General features: G+C 42.6%; 1 protein-coding gene across 2 annotated transcripts in view; it reads left to right on the forward strand.

Annotated features, from left to right (window-relative positions):
• The window catches only part of LOC116991260 (poly(rC)-binding protein 3-like), a 169,397-nt gene extending 159,903 nt beyond the window's left edge, over positions 1–9,494 (forward strand). For both annotated transcript variants that reach the window (XR_004416729.1, XM_033049742.1), the window contains one exon: positions 8,969–9,494. Coding sequence is in view for 1 of the 2 variants with exons in the window: in XM_033049742.1 (XP_032905633.1) it covers positions 8,969–9,005 (37 nt within the window). In the remaining variant the exon portion in view is untranslated. The remainder of the gene's footprint in view (positions 1–8,968) is intronic.
• Positions 9,495–19,536: the final 10,042 nt, after the last annotated feature.

A 19,536-nucleotide genomic window follows, 5' to 3' on the forward strand; every position in this document is an offset into this window, starting at 1 on the left:
CAACTTCCATCCGGCACTCCAATACACCTGGACGATTTCAGACACTTCCCTACCATTCCTTGACCTCACCATCTCCATCGCAGGGGACAGACTCCTGACCGACATACATTATAAACCCACTGACTCACATGGCTATCTGGACTACACGTCTTCCCACCCTGCCCCCTGTAAAGACTCCATCCCCTACTCCCAATTCCTCCGCCTACGCCGCATCTGTTCCCAGGATGAGACATTTCATACTAGGGCATCGGAAATGTCCTCGTTCTTCAGGGAACGGGGATTCCCCTCCGCCACCATAGATGAGGCTCACACCAGGGTCTCATCCATACCCCGTAACACTGCTCTCTCTCCCCATCCCCGCACACGCAACAAGGGCAGAGTCCCTCTGGTCCTCACCTTTCACCCCACCAGCCGGCAAATACAACACATAATCCTCCGCCATTTCCGCCACCTCCAACGTGACCCCACCACTCGCCACATCTTCCCATCTCCCCCCATGTCTGCCTTCCGCAAAGACCGCTCCCTCCGCAACTCCCTCGTCAACTCTTCACTTCCCTCCCGCACCACCCCCTCCCCGGGCACTTTCCGTTGCAACCGCAAGAAATGCAACACCTGTCCCTTCACCTCCCCCCTCGACTCCATTCAAGGTCCCAAGCAGTCGTTCCAGGTGCGACAAAGGTTCACCTGTATCTCCTCCAACCTCATCTACTGCATCCGCTGCTCTAGATGTCAGCTGATTTACATCGGTGAGACCAAGCGTAGGTTGGGCGACCGTTTCGCCGAACACCTCCGCTCAGTCCGCAATAACCTCCCGGTGGCTCAGCACTTCAACTCCCCCTCCCATTCCCAATCCGACCTCTCTGTCCTGGGTCTCCTCCATTGCCAGAGTGAGCAACAGCGGAAATTGGAGGAACAGCACCTCATATTCCGTCTGGGGTCCTTGCGTCCCCTTGGCATCAACATTGAATTCTCCCAATTTGGCTAGCCCGTGCTGTCCCCTCCCCCCCTCCCCTTCCTTCACCCTCTAGCTGTCTCCTCCCATCCGCCCGCCCTCGGGCTCCTCCTCCTCCTCCCTTTGTCCTTCTTTCTTTCCCCACCCCCTATCAGTCTGAAGAAGGGTTTCGGCCCGAAACGTCGCCTATTTCCTTCGCTCCATAGATGCTGCTGCACCCGCTGAGTTCCTCCAGCAATTTTGTGTACCTGAGAGAGGTTCATGTTCAGCTCAACAGGGTTGGTGATGGAAGCAGTCTGAGCGCTGACTTTAGCCATCTCTAAGCTGCAAATGAAGAGGGGAACAGGAACAAACAGTTGGGTAGGTCAAGTCATTGCTGCTTATAGTTTATCGCAATGATTTTGATGAAAATGTAGAAGGCATTAGTAATTAGTAAGTTTGTAGATGGCACTAATGTGGGTAATATTGCAGATAGTGAAGACGCTTATCAAAAATTACAGCAGGATCATGATCAGTTGGGCAAGTGGCCTGAGGAATGGTTAATGGAGTTTAATGCAGATAAGTTTGAGGTGTTGCATTTAGGGAAGTCAAACCGGGGCAGGAAGTTCATAGTGAATGGCAGGGCTTAGAGAAGTGTTGTAGAGCAGAGGGATCTAGGAGTGCAGGTACATATTTCCTTGAAAGTGGTGTAACAATTAGATAGGATTGTCAATAAGGCACATTGGCCTACATCGGTCAGGATATTGAGTATAGAATTTGGGATATTGTTACAATTGTACAAGAAGTTGCTGAGGTGACATTTGGGGTATTGTTTTCAGTTTTGGTCACTCTGTTATAGGAAGGATGTTGTTTAGTTGGAAAGTATGCAGAGAATATTTATGATTTTCTGTTGCCAGGACTTAGTGGACACAAGCTATAGACAGAGGTTGATCAGGCTCCGACATTATTCCTTGGAACACAGGAGGCTGAGGGGTGATCTTATGGAAGTGTATAAGATCACGAGGGGAATAGATAGGGTGAATGTAGAATCATTTACCCTGAATAGCGGAATCAAGACCTAGAGGACATAGGTTTAAGGGGAAAGACTTAATAGCAACCTGAGGAGCAACTTTTTCACACAGACAGTGGGTATATGGAACAAACTGCTAGGAGGGATATTTGAGGCAGGTACTATAACAACATTTAAAATACATTTTGGCAGCTACATGGATAAGAAAGGTTGAGAGGGATATGGGCCAAATATGGCAGGTGGGACTAGTGTAGTTGGGGCATCTTGGTCAGCCTGTTGTGCTAAGGGGCCTGTTTCCATCATGTATGACTCTACGACTATATGCAGCTGAAATGAAAATTATCTCAACAGTCAACATCCTATTGCCTGATTGGTTGTTGGCTTTTGGGCCTGTTGTAGCCGAACAATTCCATACTTTCTGTGGAAGAATCCTCGAATTATGCGGGACACTAATCAAGTCACAGGACACTGCTCATAATTTAGTTCCAGGAAGAATTGGATTGGACTATTGAGGACGAAAGGAGATTTACAAAGTATTGCAAAGCTGGAGAATTTTAGTCCGGAGGAAGGTTTGCCGCAGATAGTTTTTTTCTTTGGAATGAGATATACTGAGATTAAAGTGCAGGGATCAAGGTAGATCAGGATATATCTCATAGCAGTTCATTAGTATAAATGAATGGCTAGAATAATTTGAATTCTTATCGTCTTGTATTATAAAAGGCAACCATTCAGCTAATTGAATCTGCCCCTGATCTCAGATCAATCCCATCACTCCCATTACTTGCCTCTTTGTAGGGTACGTCGAACAATCCTTGTTCGAGACATACAGTGGCCCTATCCCTGAATTCTACCTCCGTTACATTGACGACTGCATTGGTGCTACCTCCTGCACCCACACACAACTCACTGACTTCATCCATTTCACCACTAACTTCCATCCGGCACAAAATACACTTGGACCATTTCCGACATTTCCCTACCATTTCTTGACCTCACTATCTCCATCGCAGGGGATAGACTTCTGACCGCCATCCACTATAAACCCACGGACTCCCGTGGCTATCTGGACTACACTTCTTCCCACCCTGCTTCTTGTAAGGACTCCATCCCCTACTCCCAATTCCTCCGTCTACGCCGCTTCTGCACCCAGGATGAGGTGTTCCACACCAGGGCATCGGAGATGTCCTCATTCTTCAGGGAACGGGGGTTCCCGTCCTCCATCATAGATGAGGCTCTCACCAGGGTCTCTTCTATACCCCGTGACTCTACTCTCACTCCCCATCCCCCCACTCATAACAAGGGCAGAGTCCCCCTTGTCCTCACTTTCCACCCTACCAGCCATCACGTACAACAAATAATCCTCCGTCATTTTCGCTACCTCCAACCACTTGACACATCTTCCCATCTTCTCCCCTGTCTGCTTTCCGCAGAGACCGCTCCCTCCGTAACTCCCTGGTCAATTCGTCCCTTCCCACTTCAGCACTTCAACTCCCCCTCCCATTCCGAATCCGACCTTTCTGTCCTCGGTCAGAGTGAGGACCACTGTAAATTGGAGGTGCAGCACCTCATATATCGCTTGGGCATTTTGCACCCCAGCGGTATAAACATTGACTTCTCTAATTTCAGGTAGTCCTTACTTTCTCCTCCCCTTCTCATCTCTCCCTCAGCCCACTGGCTCCACCTCTTCCTTTCCTCTTCCGCCCCCCCCCCCCCCCCGTTGGCGCGCGAAGTTAGCTACAAAAATTTCGGAGCCTCGTGCTGTCGCGCACAACTACATACCCCTCCGCTCTTCTCAGTGGGACCGGACCCGCGCGGCCACACGATACCCATGCGCCTCAATACGATGACGATGTCGCGTAATTTGTGTGCCAAGGATATGTAAGTGGGACGGGCCCTTTATAGAGCCTCAGCATTACATCTCTTCTTTTATCCTCCTGATATAAATGCTAGCATTGAATTTGCCTTCCGTACTACCGATTCGACTTGCAAATTAACTTTTTGGGAGTCCTGCACCAGCACTCCCAAGTCTCTTTGCACCTCTGATTTCTGGATTCTCCTTACATTTAGAAAATAATCTACGCCTTTATTCTTATTACCAAAATGTATGACTCCGCACATTGCTATACTACATTTCATCTGCCAGCATGCTTCTGGGATTTGGGTTGAAACTGAAGTGCAAGGGGGAAACCCGCTTAGTGACAGAGAGAAACTGTTAGCACCACACAGACAGCACTGAAGCGTTGCTGTAGTAGCAACACATCTACTGCACTGATGCTCAATGAATAGAACGTTCATACCCTGTGAGTGGGGAGCTTTTCATAGACTCTATACTCCAATGGCAACTTTTGCCATACATATCTATTTAGACTACTACCGTCCAGTCTGAAGAAGGGTTTCAACCCAAAACATCACGTATCCATGTTCTCCAGAGATGTTGCCTGATCTGCTGAGTTACTCCAGCACTTTGTGTACTTTTGTGTACTACCATCCTATTTACTGAAAAGAACTGGAAATTGAATAAAATGGCAGTGTGCAGAGAAGGAGAACATACCCAGGATACTGGTTATATAAAGCTCATGTAAATTTGGGCTAGAGTGGCATGAGGATTTTAGGTAGATTAAATATATGGGCATGGCTGATGGACTATTATGTAGAGAAATGTGAGGTCATCCATTTATGAAGGTCCAGTATTTTTTAATTGCTGTAAAATTGAGAAAGTGTGTACAGAAATACCTGGGTATCGTTGTATACAGATTCAGGTTCAGCAAGCAATTTCGAAAGCAAGTGGCCTTTATTGCAAGAGAATTTGTGTACCGGAGTAGGGATGCTTTGTTCTTCTTGTATCAGGCCCTGATGAGATTGCATGTGAAATATAGTGTACAGATATAGCACAAGAAAGGATAGATTTGTGATAGAACAAATGCCCCAAAGGCTCCCCATTTGATTCTTGGTATGAGTAACATTTATCAAGTGGAGAAATTCGGAATCAGCATGAGGAGAGATTAACAGTCTGGGATAAGTACAAGATTCTTATTAACATGTGCCCTTCCCTGGGTACCTAGAATTCTCAGACTAAAGAGTGGCAATGCAAAGAAGATGAGAGGAACCTTCTTCAGCCAGAGAATATACGGAATTTCCTACCCAAGTTGGCTGAGATGCTCAGTATATTCAATACATATCGAATGATTTCTGAATATTAAGGGAATCAAGAGATATGATTTAGTGAAGGAAAGCAAGTCTGATGTTAAAGATCAACACGATCTTAATGAATAGCAGAGCAATGGATAAGAAGCCAAACTGCCTTTTCCTACTTCTCTTTGTTATTTTATGTGAGAAACGATTCAAATTTTACATCAACATTCATGATTACTAAACATCTGAATTTTCATTATACTTGCCATATTAGTTAATTACATGTATTAAACCTGTTACTGTTGTACTTCCAGTGGCGCTGGTGCCAGCAGCCTCCACCTTCAGCCCGGTATCTTTTTGTTTTTTTTGTTTTTTTTGTTTTTTTTAGTTATGTTAAAGTGTGTTTTTTATGTTTTTTTAAATGTCTTTATGTGGGGGAAGAGGGCACGGTAAGGGGGATACCGTCCTTCGGTCGCTTCCTGGAGAGGACGCGACTATTATTCGAGTCGCGTCCTCACCCCCCCAGCGGCCTACCTACTGGATTGGCGCGGCCTTTCCTGCCGGGATCGACCAGAGCTCCAGCAGCGGCGGGACAGCGCTGTAACATCGCGGGGCTGGCGATGCCTTACCGGGGATCGCCGTCTGGAGCCCGGAGTGCTGGACCTGCTGCACCGACATCATGGAGCTGCGGTTTGCGGAGCTCCCAACGCGGGCAGCGCTGATCAACAACGCGGGGTCATGCGACTCCGCCCGGCTCGGCCTGCGGACTCGGGAGCTGCGGACTCCGGCTGCGGGAGGCGGCTGATCAGGAGGTCCGGGCCGCTGAGGAGGAGGATGTTCACCGTCGGGGATCGGCGTCGGCGTTCCACCAGCCCGGCGTGAGGGCCTGAACATCGGGCCGCCCAGTGCGGCGACTGCGGGTGCTCGGAAGGCCCAGACCACGGATGAACATCTGGGAAGATCGGAGGGGAGGCTGGCTGGACTAAGGTGCCTTCCTCACCTTGGTGCCACTGTGTTATGTTGTGTCGTGGACTTTCTGTGTTTGTGCTTTTCTTTTTTTTAATTCAATTTTATTTTTAATATGTTTTATTATTTATTATTTATTTATTTTTATGATACTGCCTGTAGGGAAAATTCATTTTGTTGTCTCTAATTGAGACAATGACAATAAATTTGAATACAATACAATACAATACAATAAATCACCTTGTAAGAGATGCTGACAATGATCAGCTGTTTGCATCACTCGCTCGTTCCTCAGTTACATGGATATTAGAACACACCAACCAGCACGTGCCATGGTTTTGAAGTAAAGTGAGAAACATAACATTACATTTGTACTGCAGCATTGCTATCATAAGGAAGATTTTAAATTCCTTAATGTTCACTGCTGTTGCCTACTGTTTACTGCTGTTATCTGACAGCAGGTATCATAAGGAAATCGCGGTGCAGCCCCAACTTTACCAAACAGGATTAGGCATGGAAAAATTGAATGATTTGTGGAATTAGCCAAATCTAGTTAATCCACATATTGCCCTCAGATGCACTGAGAGTCCATTTGATAGGAGTCTTCAGTGCCTTGGTTAAGGGCCTGTTCCACTGCGGAGACCTAATTTACGAGTTTAGAAGTGTTTGCGCTTGAGTCAAACTAGAAGCATGGTCGACACGTGGTCGTAGAGATCTATGTTACTCTCCTTCATGCTCGAGAGAAGTTCCCGCATACTCAAGGCCTCAGTTTGGTCGAGGAGTATTTTTTAGCATGCTGAAATTTGTCCGCAAGTAAAAATTGGTCGGCATGGAAAAAAAATCGATATTTTTTTACTCGCAAGTTTAGTCGAAGTAGGTCGTAGTAGGTTGGCATGTTATTCGTAGGTAATCGAAGGCAATCAAAGGTAGTCGAAGGTAGTCGTAGATAGTGTTAGTATAGTCGAGGGTAGTCGAAGGTGGTCGTCTTCACTCTCCACTATTCGGTGTCCAATTTTCCCGAAGCTAGTCGTAGCTGGTCTTCAACATAGTCGAAGGAGGTCGAAGGAGATCGAAGGAGGTCTTCTACATATTCGCAGGAGGTTCTCTACATAGTCGAAGGAGGTCGTAGGAGGTGTTCTACTTTGGAGATACAACAAAACCATGACACTTTTTAAAAATCTCCTAAACTCTTATAAACTCGCAAATTAGATCCCCGCAGTGGGACAGGCCCTTTAAGCTTTGAGGTGGGATTGGGTTGTGAGTGGCCTGTGACCGTTTTAATTACCATTAACTACTCGCTCATATGAATAAGTTCATCCTATGTACCATTCTTGTCCCTGAACTCAAGTATAAAGTGCACCTATCTCCTTCACTAAAAATGTTCTAGTTCTGCATACAGTGTTGACTGGAAAGTTAGAGCAGGAATTTAGATAGGTCGGTTCTCTGGAGAATTGCTGCCTGAAGATCTATCTAACCAATAGATAATGTGTTTGAAAATGTGGGATGGGCAGGTGGCAAAGTCAGCCTAAACTACAAAATGTCAAGGTCTATAAACACCGCTAAATCAGTTCAGATGGATTAGGCAGTGTTAAAGTTGTCCAAGGTTTAGGAAATGGAAATCATCCCATAGCTGCTTTGAGTTGCTTCCCAACATATCCTAGTTTAATGTAGACGTAGGCGTGTGCATAGGACTGAAATGCAAGGCTTTCAAAAGTTAGGCAGCCTGTTAGCATTCTCTTCAATGTGTGAAGATCTGCCATGTTGACAATGTGCAGCAGAGGCCTGCAGGTCCCTCAATGGCAACATCTTCAGAAATGGTGAAGATGGGAAACTTTAAAAAGCATAGAGAAGTGAGTTGCAATCTGCAAATAGAACAGTTTTTACAGTATTGAAAATTATGTCCATCTTCAGCAACTGAGCATTAACCTATTGGTGCAGATTTCAACAGGGTGAAAATTAGATATGTTTTATAATGAGTGTAATGCACAGCAGAGATGCATTCAAGCTGAATAGTTTTCTGACATTAACTGTGGCATTTCTTATATTAATAAATGCTATTTCCCTGAAGGGAAAAATGAGGGGGTGCAAGTAATCAAAAGAAAAAAATAACCAATGCAGAATAAGCCAACAGATTGACCTGGATATTTTTCCAAAAACATACTAGAAAGAACCTGGATTCACATTATGACTGGGCTTATGGCTTAAGTTGTGAATAATACACTTTGAAAATAATTTCAATTAATTCACTGATTAATTAAATCTCACCGAATAGCTGGTCATTATCTGTTGGAGCTAGTTAATAGTAAATGTTTTGTTTTGCCCATTTATTTTGTTTTAATTTAATTTTGCAGAACAAAACGAGTAATGTAATATTTGTATTTCTCTGAATTCAAATATTCATCAGTCATAACCATTCACTTTGCATTCTATAGACTAATATGTAAAGCTTTATCAGTATTGTGTGTATTTGAATATGTATTGGAGAGAAAAGAGACATTTTAGTAAGTGACATTTTAAAATGTGTTCTGGTATATGGTGGTGTTGGTCAATGAATATTACAATGTATATTATACTGTTCTAGAGTACTCCACAACTTTAGCAATATTGAACAAATTTATACTTTAGAGGTAGACCTGTTGTTATTGTGTTGCTTATTTTAGTGGTTGATTTTGTTTGTAGATATTACAATAAATATTTGGAACTAATGTCCCAAAGTCTCAGCTTGTTAATAACCTGTTCATTTGAGAATTTGTTGTGAATGTTCATAGTAGAATTTTGTTCGTACTTATTAAAAATACCATCTCGATAAGCCTATGAATCATGCACTTGATTATTGTATTTCAACAAAATTACAAGGTTGAGAAGTACTTTGCTTTTCTGTTTTTCTTGATTTTGTTCCTGCATTTTAGGCTCACTTCAGAAGTTTCTGGCCTGGGGGCTCTGTAATGTATCCGTCGTGCAAAACTGCATTAGTTACAAGGCAGAACGTTCTCACTGGCCCATGTGAAGATGATTTGTATGGACTTTATCTACGGAATAAGAGAAGAATTCCTACCATTTCTAACTCTGTTCATGATATTGGGAAATAATTGCTTTTGCTGCCTCAGTTACTAAATAATCTAACTCTTATGTTATTACATCACTTAACAATTTTATATATCTTTATGTAGCTCTTGTTATTTAAATGTTTAAATTTCTTTTTCAGTATAAATCTTTTAACATGGTATGGGCTGGTAGAACTCCAATTCTGTGTTTTCTGCCGTAGACATAAAATCAACTTTCAAATTAAGATTTAAAAAATGAAAATCCGCCTAAGGAATTTTAAAATCCGCGAGCCATATCATTAAATGGCATCTTTACAACTGCTTGATGTGAGTTTTATTAAAATATTCATGGAAATTATATTAAATTGTCTTATATGACAGGCTTCTACAAAAGTTCTGGTTTCAAATACATTTTTATTCAATATCTTCATTAAGTATGACAGAAATGAAAATTGAATATATCTGTTGTTTTAATCACTACATTGTTGCTACTTTTCATAGGTAGTGAATCAACCCCATTCGCTCATCATCTCTAAGTATGCTGACCTACAGTATTTTTCCAGGTGCACATAATTAAGTAATACCTTAGTTTTAAAAATCTAACACTTGTTTCAAAATCATTGTCCTCCCTATCGTAGTTATCTCCTCTAGCTCTTGAACACTGCACAACTCTAACCACAATTCTACCTCAGCAACTATGGTCTACTGTGTACTTTGTTTTGCACTACAGACTTCAGTTTCACATTATTATGGCCTGGTTACCTAGTGTTATTAATTTATCCCTACTTATTAATTTATTGTATTTGTGATTAATGTACTTTTTAATGTGTCATTACATTAATGGGCCTGAAAAACCACAAGCTAGTAAAAATTCTGGTGTTCCATTGCCAGTACCGGTACATGTGACAATTAAATACTCAAAGAGTCAAAGAGTGATACAGTATGGAAACAGGCCCATCAGCCCAACTTGTCCCTGCCGACTAGTTTGGTAATTGGTCTAGTGATTATTGACTTGAACACTCCAGGATGTCGATGAGTTCTTGAGCAGCCATACATTTAAATACATCATTATGGGCAGCTGTACCTTCAGCAGTAGCTTGAAATGAATCTCCTTGAACTAACGCCTCCTTGCAACTCATAGTCAAATTATGTTTGCTAATGGTCCCATGAAATGCTGTAGGAGTGTTTTACTACATTATGTATGAGATGTTAAAACCAAGCTCTGTTTCCTTTGGGATGACATAAATAAAATCTCCCAACACACTACAATGGAATACTAAGGTGTAATGGTCAAGTGTGAACAGTTACCACTCAAATAATGTCAATACAAGCACAGTATCTGCTCTTCGGTCTTGGTCTGTGCCCAATTTAACAGCTTACACCATTTTAAAAATGCCTCAGTTCTGTCATAACTGTGGCATGACAAGATTATAAATCTGATCCTCTTTAACCCCTGGTCATCATGTCTTGGAATTCAGAATCAGAATCAGATTTTATTTGCCAAGTATAGAAACATAGAAAATAGGTACAGGAGTAGGCCATTCAGCCCTTCGAGCCTGCACCGCATTCAATATGATCATGGCTGATCATCCAACTCAGTATCCTGTACCTGCCTTCTCTCCATATCCCCTGATTCCTTTAGCCACAAGGGCCACATCTAACTGCCTCTTAAATATAGCATGTTTTGCAACATACGAGGAATTTCACTGACCAGGTCAATCATACACCACTAGTCATAGAAACATAGAAACATAGAAATTAGGTGCAGGAGTAGGCCATTCGGCCCTTCGAGCCTGCACCGCCATTCAATATGATCATGGCTGATCATCCAACTCAGTATCCCGTACCTGCCTGCTCTCCATACCCTCTGATCCCCTTAGCCACAAGGGCCACATCTAACTCCCTCTTAAATATAGCCAATGAACTGGCCTCGACTACCCTCTGTGGCAGGGAGTTCCAGAGATTCACCACTCTCTGTGTGAAAAAAGTTCTTCTCATCTCGGTTTTAAAGGATTTCCCCCTTATCCTTAAGCTGTGACCCCTTGTCCTGGACTTCCCCAACATCGGGAGCAATCTTCCTGCATCTAGCCTGTCCAACCCCTTAAGAATTTTGTAAGTTTCTATAAGATCCCCTCTCAATCTCCTAAATTCTAGAGAGTATAAACCAAGTCTATTCAGTCTTTCTTCATAAGACAGTCCTGACATCCCAGGAATCAGCCTGGTGAACCTTCTCTGCACTCCCTCTATGGCAATAATGTCCTTCCTCAGATTTGGAGACCAAAACTGTACGCAATACTCCAGGTGTGGTCTCACCAAGACCCTGTACAACTGCAGTAGAACCTCCCTGCTCCTATACTCAAATCCTTTTGCTATGAAAGCTAACATACCATTCGCTTTCTTCACTGCCTGCTGCACCTGCATGCCCACTTTCAATGACTGGTGTACCATGACACCCAGGTCTCGCTGCATCTCCCCTTTTCCTAGTCGGCCACCATTTAGATAATAGTCTGCTTTCCTGTTTTGCCACCAAAATGGAGAACCTCACAGGTCATAGGCCTTCAGTCTGAAAACAATCTTCCTCCTTCACCTTCTGCTTCCTATTATTGGACAGCGACTACATATCTGACCTAATATAGCTAGCTAGCTCTCCCTAGATCCCAGGCAATCTAACCCAGCAGGACCTTGCTAAAATTCATTTAGTCCACTGCCCTGCCCTCATCAATCCTCTTGAATACCTCATCAAAAAACCCTGAACATATTTGTGTGACACAATTTCCTTTTTCACAAAGTCACTAGTCTACCAAACTTGTTATGCCCCATGTCTGGTCAGTCCCCACATGTATGGCCATTAAGCTTAATTCAGCTTCTTTTCACTATGATTCTATGACTCTATCATTTCTTATTGCCTCTAAATTGTTGGACAATTTGTCCTCTTTCTCCACTACAGAAATTGTGTAAAACTGAATTTTGGAAAACTGAAGTTACAGTGGCCTCCATAATGTTTAAGACAAACACCAATCATTTATTTATTTGCCTCTGTACTCCACAATTTGTGATTTGTAATAGAAAAAAAATCACATGTGGTTAAAGTGCACATTGTCAGATTTTAATAAAGGCCATTTTTATACATTTTGGTTTCACCATATAGAAATTACAACAGTGTTTATACATAGTTCCCCCATTTCAGGGCACCATAATGTTTGGGACACAGCAATGTTATGTAAATGAAAGTAGTCATGTTTAGTATTTTGGTGCATATCTTTTGCATGCAATGACTGCTTGAAGTCTGTGAATCATAGGCATCACCATTGCAGGGTGTCATCTCTGTTGATGCTCTGACAGGCCTGTATTGCAGCCATCTTTACCTTATGCTTGTTTTAGGGGCTAGTTCCCTTCAGTTTACTCATCATTGGGGGCTAATCCTCTTCAGTTTACTTGTATATAATTCATCATAGTTGAAAACACTAACGACGCAGTGGTGCTGGTTTCCGACAGGAATGGTGACGGACGCACCACACATTTCTGACTTCCAGTTCCTGCGGATGTACAATGCTATGTACGACAGTGATCGCAACTTCTACTGAAGTGTGGATAGCTGTTGGCTCATTAGAAGCTCATCCGCCCTTTGACAGGTCTTGTTTTTGGTCCTACTGGGTCCACCGCCCCCTCCTCACCTGGCAAACCAGGTGGGGGAGACAGTTTTGTCGCCGACCATGGAGCAGGTAGCACGGGATTACATGGTACCCGTGGCGGGGGGAACTCTATATAAAAGGCATGCTCAATTGTGTTCAGATCGGGTGATTGACTTGGCCACTCAAGATTGGCCATTTTTTAGCTTTGAAAAACTCCTTTGTTGCTTTAGCAATATGTTTGGGATCATTGTCTTGCTGTAGAATAAACCGCCGGCCAATGAAGTTTGAGGCATTTGTTTGAACTTGAGCAGATAGGATGTCTATATACCAGAATTCATTATGCTACTACCATCAGCAGGTGTATCATCAATGAAAATAAATGACCCAGGTCCAGCAGCCATACATGCCCAGTCCATAACACCCCCACCACCGTGTTTCACAGATGAGGTGGTATGCTTTGGATCTTGGGCAGTTCCTTCTCTCCTCCATACTTTGCTCTTGCCATCACTCTGATATAAGTTAATCCTCGTCTCATCTGTCCACAAGACCTTTTTCCAGAACTGTGGTTGCTCTTTTAATGTATGTAATGGCAAACTGTAACCTGGCCATCCTAGTTTTGCAATTTGCATCTTGCAGTGTAGCCTTTGTATTTCTGTTCATGGAGTCTTCTGCGGACAGTGGTCATTGACAAATCTACACCTGACCCCTGAAGAGTGTTTCTGATCTGTCGGACAGGTGTTTGGGGATTTTTCTTTACTATAGAGAGAATTCTCCTGTCATCAGCTGTGGAAGTCTTCCTTGGCCTGCCAGTCCCTTTGCGATTAGTAAGCTCACCAGTGCTCTCTTTCTTCTTAATAATGTTACATAAGAAACATTATGTTTCTCAGTCTCATAATGGCTTCTTTGACTTTCATTGGCACAACTTTAGTCCTCATGCTGATTAACAGCAATCACATTTCCACGGGTGAAGGAAAGACTGGAGGAAAGACTAGGCGCTGAGAGCTCTCTTACACCTGCATTAAGAAGGCATTTAAACACACCTGTGCAATTACAAACATCCGTGAAGCCATGTGTCCCAAACATTATGGTGCCCTGAAATGGGGAGACTATGTATAAACACAGCTGTAATTTCTACATGATGAAACCAAAATGTATAAAAATGGCCTTTATTAAAATCTGACAATGTGCACTTTAATCACATGTGATTTTTTTCTAGTACAAATCTCAAATTGTGGAGTGCAGAGGCAAATACATAAATGATGGGTCTTTGTCCCAAACATTATGGAGGGCACAGTAGTATCTTTAACTCCAGGAAATAACTCTATCCCCTGTTCATCAATCCCAACACTTTCCTTGGCAGGTGACTGAAATGAAACACTCATCACCCTCGTATTTCATTCAATCCTAATAAACGTTGTATCTGACATGCTCATCATCACCAAGACTTCTTATTTCCACTTTCTTAAAATCTCCTAATTCCATTGGTTTATCTGGTATTATCTCTCTCATGTGGATTATATAAAATCCATGTCTTTTCTTTTCTTTATGGAGACCTTTTATGTTGAATGCACTGAAAGTGTTGTCCATTTACTGCTAATGAGTGTTGACTATTGCAGGGCTATCTCCTCCTGATATTAATCCATGATAGTTATAATCGTTTAATCAACAACCAGAAACAGTTCTCTGTTATTACACCTGCCTCAACCACTTCGTCCGGCAGCTTGTTGCATAAACCCATAACTCTGTGTGCAAAAATTGCGCCTCAGCTTTCTATTAAATCTTTTCCATCTTACCTTAAATCTTTCCCGTCTAGTTCTAGATTCCTTTACCCTGGGGAAAATCCTTTGTGCATTCAGCTTCATATCTATTCCTTTCATGATTTTATGCATCTCTATAAGATCCCCCCCCCCCCCCCCCAGCCTCCTGCGCTTCAAGGAATAAAGTCCAACAGCACCCAACCTCTTCCCATAGTTCAGGCCCTCAAGTCCTGCCAACATCCTTGTAAATCTTCTTTGCACTCTCCATCTTTCCAATGGAAAGGCGATAAAATGCAGCCTCACCAATGCCTTGGTACAACAGTTGTTAGAATCATTTGCAAACATACTAATCATCCAAATCGTTCATAAAGATGACTAACAGAAGTGGACCCAGGACCAATTGTTGAGGCACACCACTAGTCATTGGCCAACAGTCCGAAAAACAATCTTTCACCACCACCCTCCGCCACAATGAGCCAATTTTGTATCCATGAGATAACATGGGTATGATGAACAGGGTAGTTTAAGACCCTCCTACCCTGTTTTACTCATGGTACGAGGGTCTTAAACTAAAGGTTGGAAAGATGTAAAGGGGACGGACCCAAAGGGCATGTTTTGCACGCAGAGGATAATAGTTATGTGGAACGACCTGCTAGCGGATGTGGTTAAGACGTTACAAAGTTAAAAATAAACTTCAACAAATGCATTGATAGGAAAGATTTAGACAGATGTGAAATAAACACATGCAAATTAGACTACCTGAGGTAGGCATCTTTGTCAACATGGGGTTGTTTCTGTGCTGCATAACTAATTCTCTCACTATAATGCATTTCACGTATACAATGTGTACTCAGTATTATTTAATGAGTGTGGCAGTAAATTGCTCCAGTGAGAATGGGACAAGGAGTGTACAAACAGTACGTGTTATTCAATGTGAAATATCTTCTGTTTGTACATCTTACTTAATTAGCACAGACAATTACACTGTCCTGTGTTATGGATTTAGACTAATTCATATGGAATGTTGAAAAGCAGGATGAAAATATTTTCTCACATCTGTGAAAAATGCAGCATGTTTTTCATGCAAGTGTACTGCATTTGTTAGGTTTCCTCATGGGAGGTCCATTCATTATTTCCATACAAACAGTTCCAGATGTCTTTAATACACATTTAAACTACTTGCCAATGTCAAATTAAATTCATTACATGGGGGATCAATTTTAATTGAAAAGAAGTAAAGCGTGACAATCATCGCACGGTTCAGGTAAGAGACCACAACGGATTGCCTTAGTATCAAATTCTGTTATGACAATTATTTTAAGTTTGGATATTTTTCTATGTTTAATCAGATTGTTCATTTGCAATTATTGTCCATGGAATTAGAAGGAAAAAAAACTAACAAATCTTACCATCATTTATTTTGTCACTATAAATAACTTGTGGTTAGTTACTGCAATGCAAATTGCAGATGTTGCAAACTTGTGACAAAATACAGAGAGACACAGATACTGCAGATGCTGGAATCTTGAGTCAAAAGCGAAGTGCTGGAGCAACTTGACAAGTCAGGTAGCATCTGTGGAGAAAATGGTCAGATGACAAACACATGTTAGACAATAGACAATAGGTGCAGGAGTAGGCCATTCGACCCTTCGTGCCAGCACCGCCATTCAATGTCATCATGGCTGATCATCCACAATCAGTACCCCGTTCCTGCCTTCTCCCCATATCCCCTCTCCTATGTACCTTCAGAGGGATGAGCACAAGATGTTTAAGCAGTGGTACCTGTTAAATTGTATTGTCATCAAAGCAAGGACCACACGTGGAAAAGGACAGCAATTTAAAAAAATATATTCTGATGAGAAAAAGAAGAAAAAAACATATATTAAATAGTACCTTTCTGAAATGCTGCCTGACACACTGAGTTATTCCAGCACTGTTTTCTATACAAGATTCCAGCATCTGCAGTTCCTTTTGTCTCCAAGTAGGTTTCTGAACTGAGGGCTCACTTAAGAGGGGTTTTGAACTTGTTTATGTGGAGAAAAAGAGATGAATAGTGAATCTTAAGTGTTCAAACAGGTGAGCCATATAAATTACATTATAACCTCATATTCTGAAGTGAATAGATTCCTGGAAATCACTTTGTCATTCAAAATCCCATTAACAAAGGCACAAATGTAATAGGAAACGTATGGACATTTTGCAGAAAAAGAGGGCAAAGAGCTCCAGGATGGACATCTGTGATGAGTATTTTGTTTTGTGGAGCTTTGTGTTATGAGGTGATAACTGTATAAAGATTTCAGACATGGGTCTGGCAACAAAATAATGAACATGGAATTATATATTTTTTAATTCAGCTAACAGATGGTTAAAGGCCTGGATGATAATGTGGCTGTGCAGCATCATTTGAGACCTATGGGTCTTGCAACATTTCTGCAGCAAGGAAAGAAAAGCTGCTTTCAGATTCTGTTAATCGTGCTCTGCATCTGAACATTTAGTGAAATTGAAATTTTGATAGTAAGCATGAAATTGCGCTGTAACAGCGTGTTTGAAAGAAGCTATCTGCAGATTAAAAGAAGCAAACTTTGACAGCTACTGCAAGACAGTTCAGATTGTGACAGCAGAGCAAGAGTTGAATAATAAAAAAAACAATCTGGCATTGCACAGATGGTCTCCCAATGAAATGTTTGCGGGAAGAGGTTGCTCGTGCAAGAGAAAATCTGGTGTAGGACATGCCAGTGAGTGGTATGAATGCACAGAGGAAGTATTGCCATAGTAGAAGAAAACTGCATTGAAGCCTTGCAAACAAAATTACCATGTATAAGGGAGGAAAGATAACGAATTATGAAATCCTCGCACAGATGCTTTCTGAGCATAAAGTATGAATGTTTGTGGCACAAAACCTGATACTTCAAAGGTATTCAAAATTAAGGTACATAAGCATAGTACCAGCTCTATTCCTAAAATGTGAACGATCTCCCAACACTGTGGCGCAGCGGTAGAGTTGCTGCCTTACAGCGAATGCAGCGCCGGAGACCCGGGTTCGATCCCGACTGCGGGTGCTGTCTGTACAGAGTTTGTACATTCTCCCTGTGACCTGCGTGGGTTTCCTCCCACACTCCAAAGACGTACAGGTTTGTAGGTTAATTGGCTTGGTAAATGTAACATTTGTACCGAGTGGGTGTACGATAGTGTTAATGTGCGGGGATTGCTGGTCGGCGCGGACCCGGTGGGCAGAAGAGCCTGTTTCCGTGCTGTATCTCTAAACTAAATAAAGCTAAATTAAACTGCCCTCATTTCATAATCATTTCACTATAATTTGTGAAGTGCAAACCTCTGGTGGAGAGTATGAGGAGGTTTGGGGATGATCAATAAAGGTGCACAAATGAACAGCCTCATTGATATGGCAAGACAATCAGCAATGTAACTGCATCAAATGCAAACAAAAGATACAAAGTGCTGGAATAACTCATTTGGTCAGGAAGAAGTTCAGGAGAACGTGGACAAGTCACGTTTCGGCTCGGGACCCTTCTGACGGATCCTGACCAAAAATGTCACCCATCCATGTTTTCCAATGACGCTGCCTCACTGGTGAGATACTTTAGCACTTTGTATCTTTTTTTGTAAACCAGCATATGCAGTTCTTTGTTCTGAATCAGATGCTATATCAGAACTAATTTAATAAAATTAGAGAGAATTCAACAGCATTTAATTAACCAAGAAGTTTCCGGATAAAAAAATAAGCTGCGATTGTTAAGGAACCACAGATATTCAGTCATTTTTATGGTAGTTAGGATGGGGGATATGCTGCAGCAGTGGGATATTAAAATGGTCTAGCTACACTCATGAACAGCTTCTTACTCTTTGTTATCAGGCTTCTGAACAGTCCTTCCATAAGCTAGGGTACTATTTGATTCACCTCTATCCCATTGAGGACATTGGACTTTGTCTAAGGAACTGATCCGCTACAATGCCAGGGCTGCCAACTCTCACGCTTTGAGCGTGAGAATCACGCGTTTGAACAGATACTCACGCTCTCACGCTGATCACAGATTTCTCAAGCTCTGTCGTGAGAAATTCTGTGATCCACGAAATTTCAAAACTCATATGTACTGCATGGGCCATGGTTGCTGGAAGCAGAAGCAGCGGCGGGGACAAATGCGGACGGGGAGCGGGGCTGGTGAGTGTTTGCCGGACTGGCGAGTTGCTCACTGCAGCTCCGGCCATGGAGCAGCCTCAGTGCAAGAGTCCCGGGCCATCGGAAGCATCGGAAGCATTGCACCACTGCTGTCAGAGTCTCTGTGCCATATTCGCCCAGGTGACCAGCATGGATCAGGCTGCGGCTCGGTGCATCCTGGAGGACAACTAGTGGCTGCTGGAAGTAAGTACCAAGCACTGGGTACAAACGGTGGAAGATAGTGGACTTCAAATGGGGGTTGTTGGAGAAAGCATCCTGCTTGCCTGTTAGATTTTCACTTACAGTAACTGCAGGAAAAATGTTCCCGATGTTGGGGGAGTTCAGAACCAGGGGTCACTGTTTAAGAATAAAGGGTAGGCCAGTTAGGACTGAGATGAGGACAAACTTTCTTCACACAGAAAGTTGTGAATCTGTGGAATTCTCTGCCACAGAAGGCAGTGCAGGCCAATTCACTGGATGTTTTCAAGAGAGAATTACATTTAGTTCTTGGGGCTAACAAAATCAAGGGATATGGGGAACCAACAGGAATGAGGTACTGATTTTAAATGAATAGCCATGATCATATTGAATGGCAGTGCTGGCTCGAAGGGCCGATGGCCTATTCCTGCACCTATTTTCTATGTTTCTATGCTTGAGTATGTGACAATAAAACTCGATAACTTGATTTTGAAGCATTCATGCATGGTGGAGGTATAATGTAGTCATAGAGTGATACAGTGTGAAAACAGGCCCTTCGGCGCAACTTGCCCACACCCGCCAACATGTCTCAGCTATGCTACCTGCTTTTGGTCCATACGTGTCCTATCCATGTACCAGTCTAACTTTTTCTTAAATGTTGGGATGGTCCCT

The sequence above is a fragment of the Amblyraja radiata genome, chromosome 2 (assembly GCF_010909765.2).
Source record: "Amblyraja radiata isolate CabotCenter1 chromosome 2, sAmbRad1.1.pri, whole genome shotgun sequence".
In the NCBI taxonomy this organism is placed as follows: Eukaryota; Metazoa; Chordata; class Chondrichthyes; order Rajiformes; family Rajidae; genus Amblyraja; species Amblyraja radiata.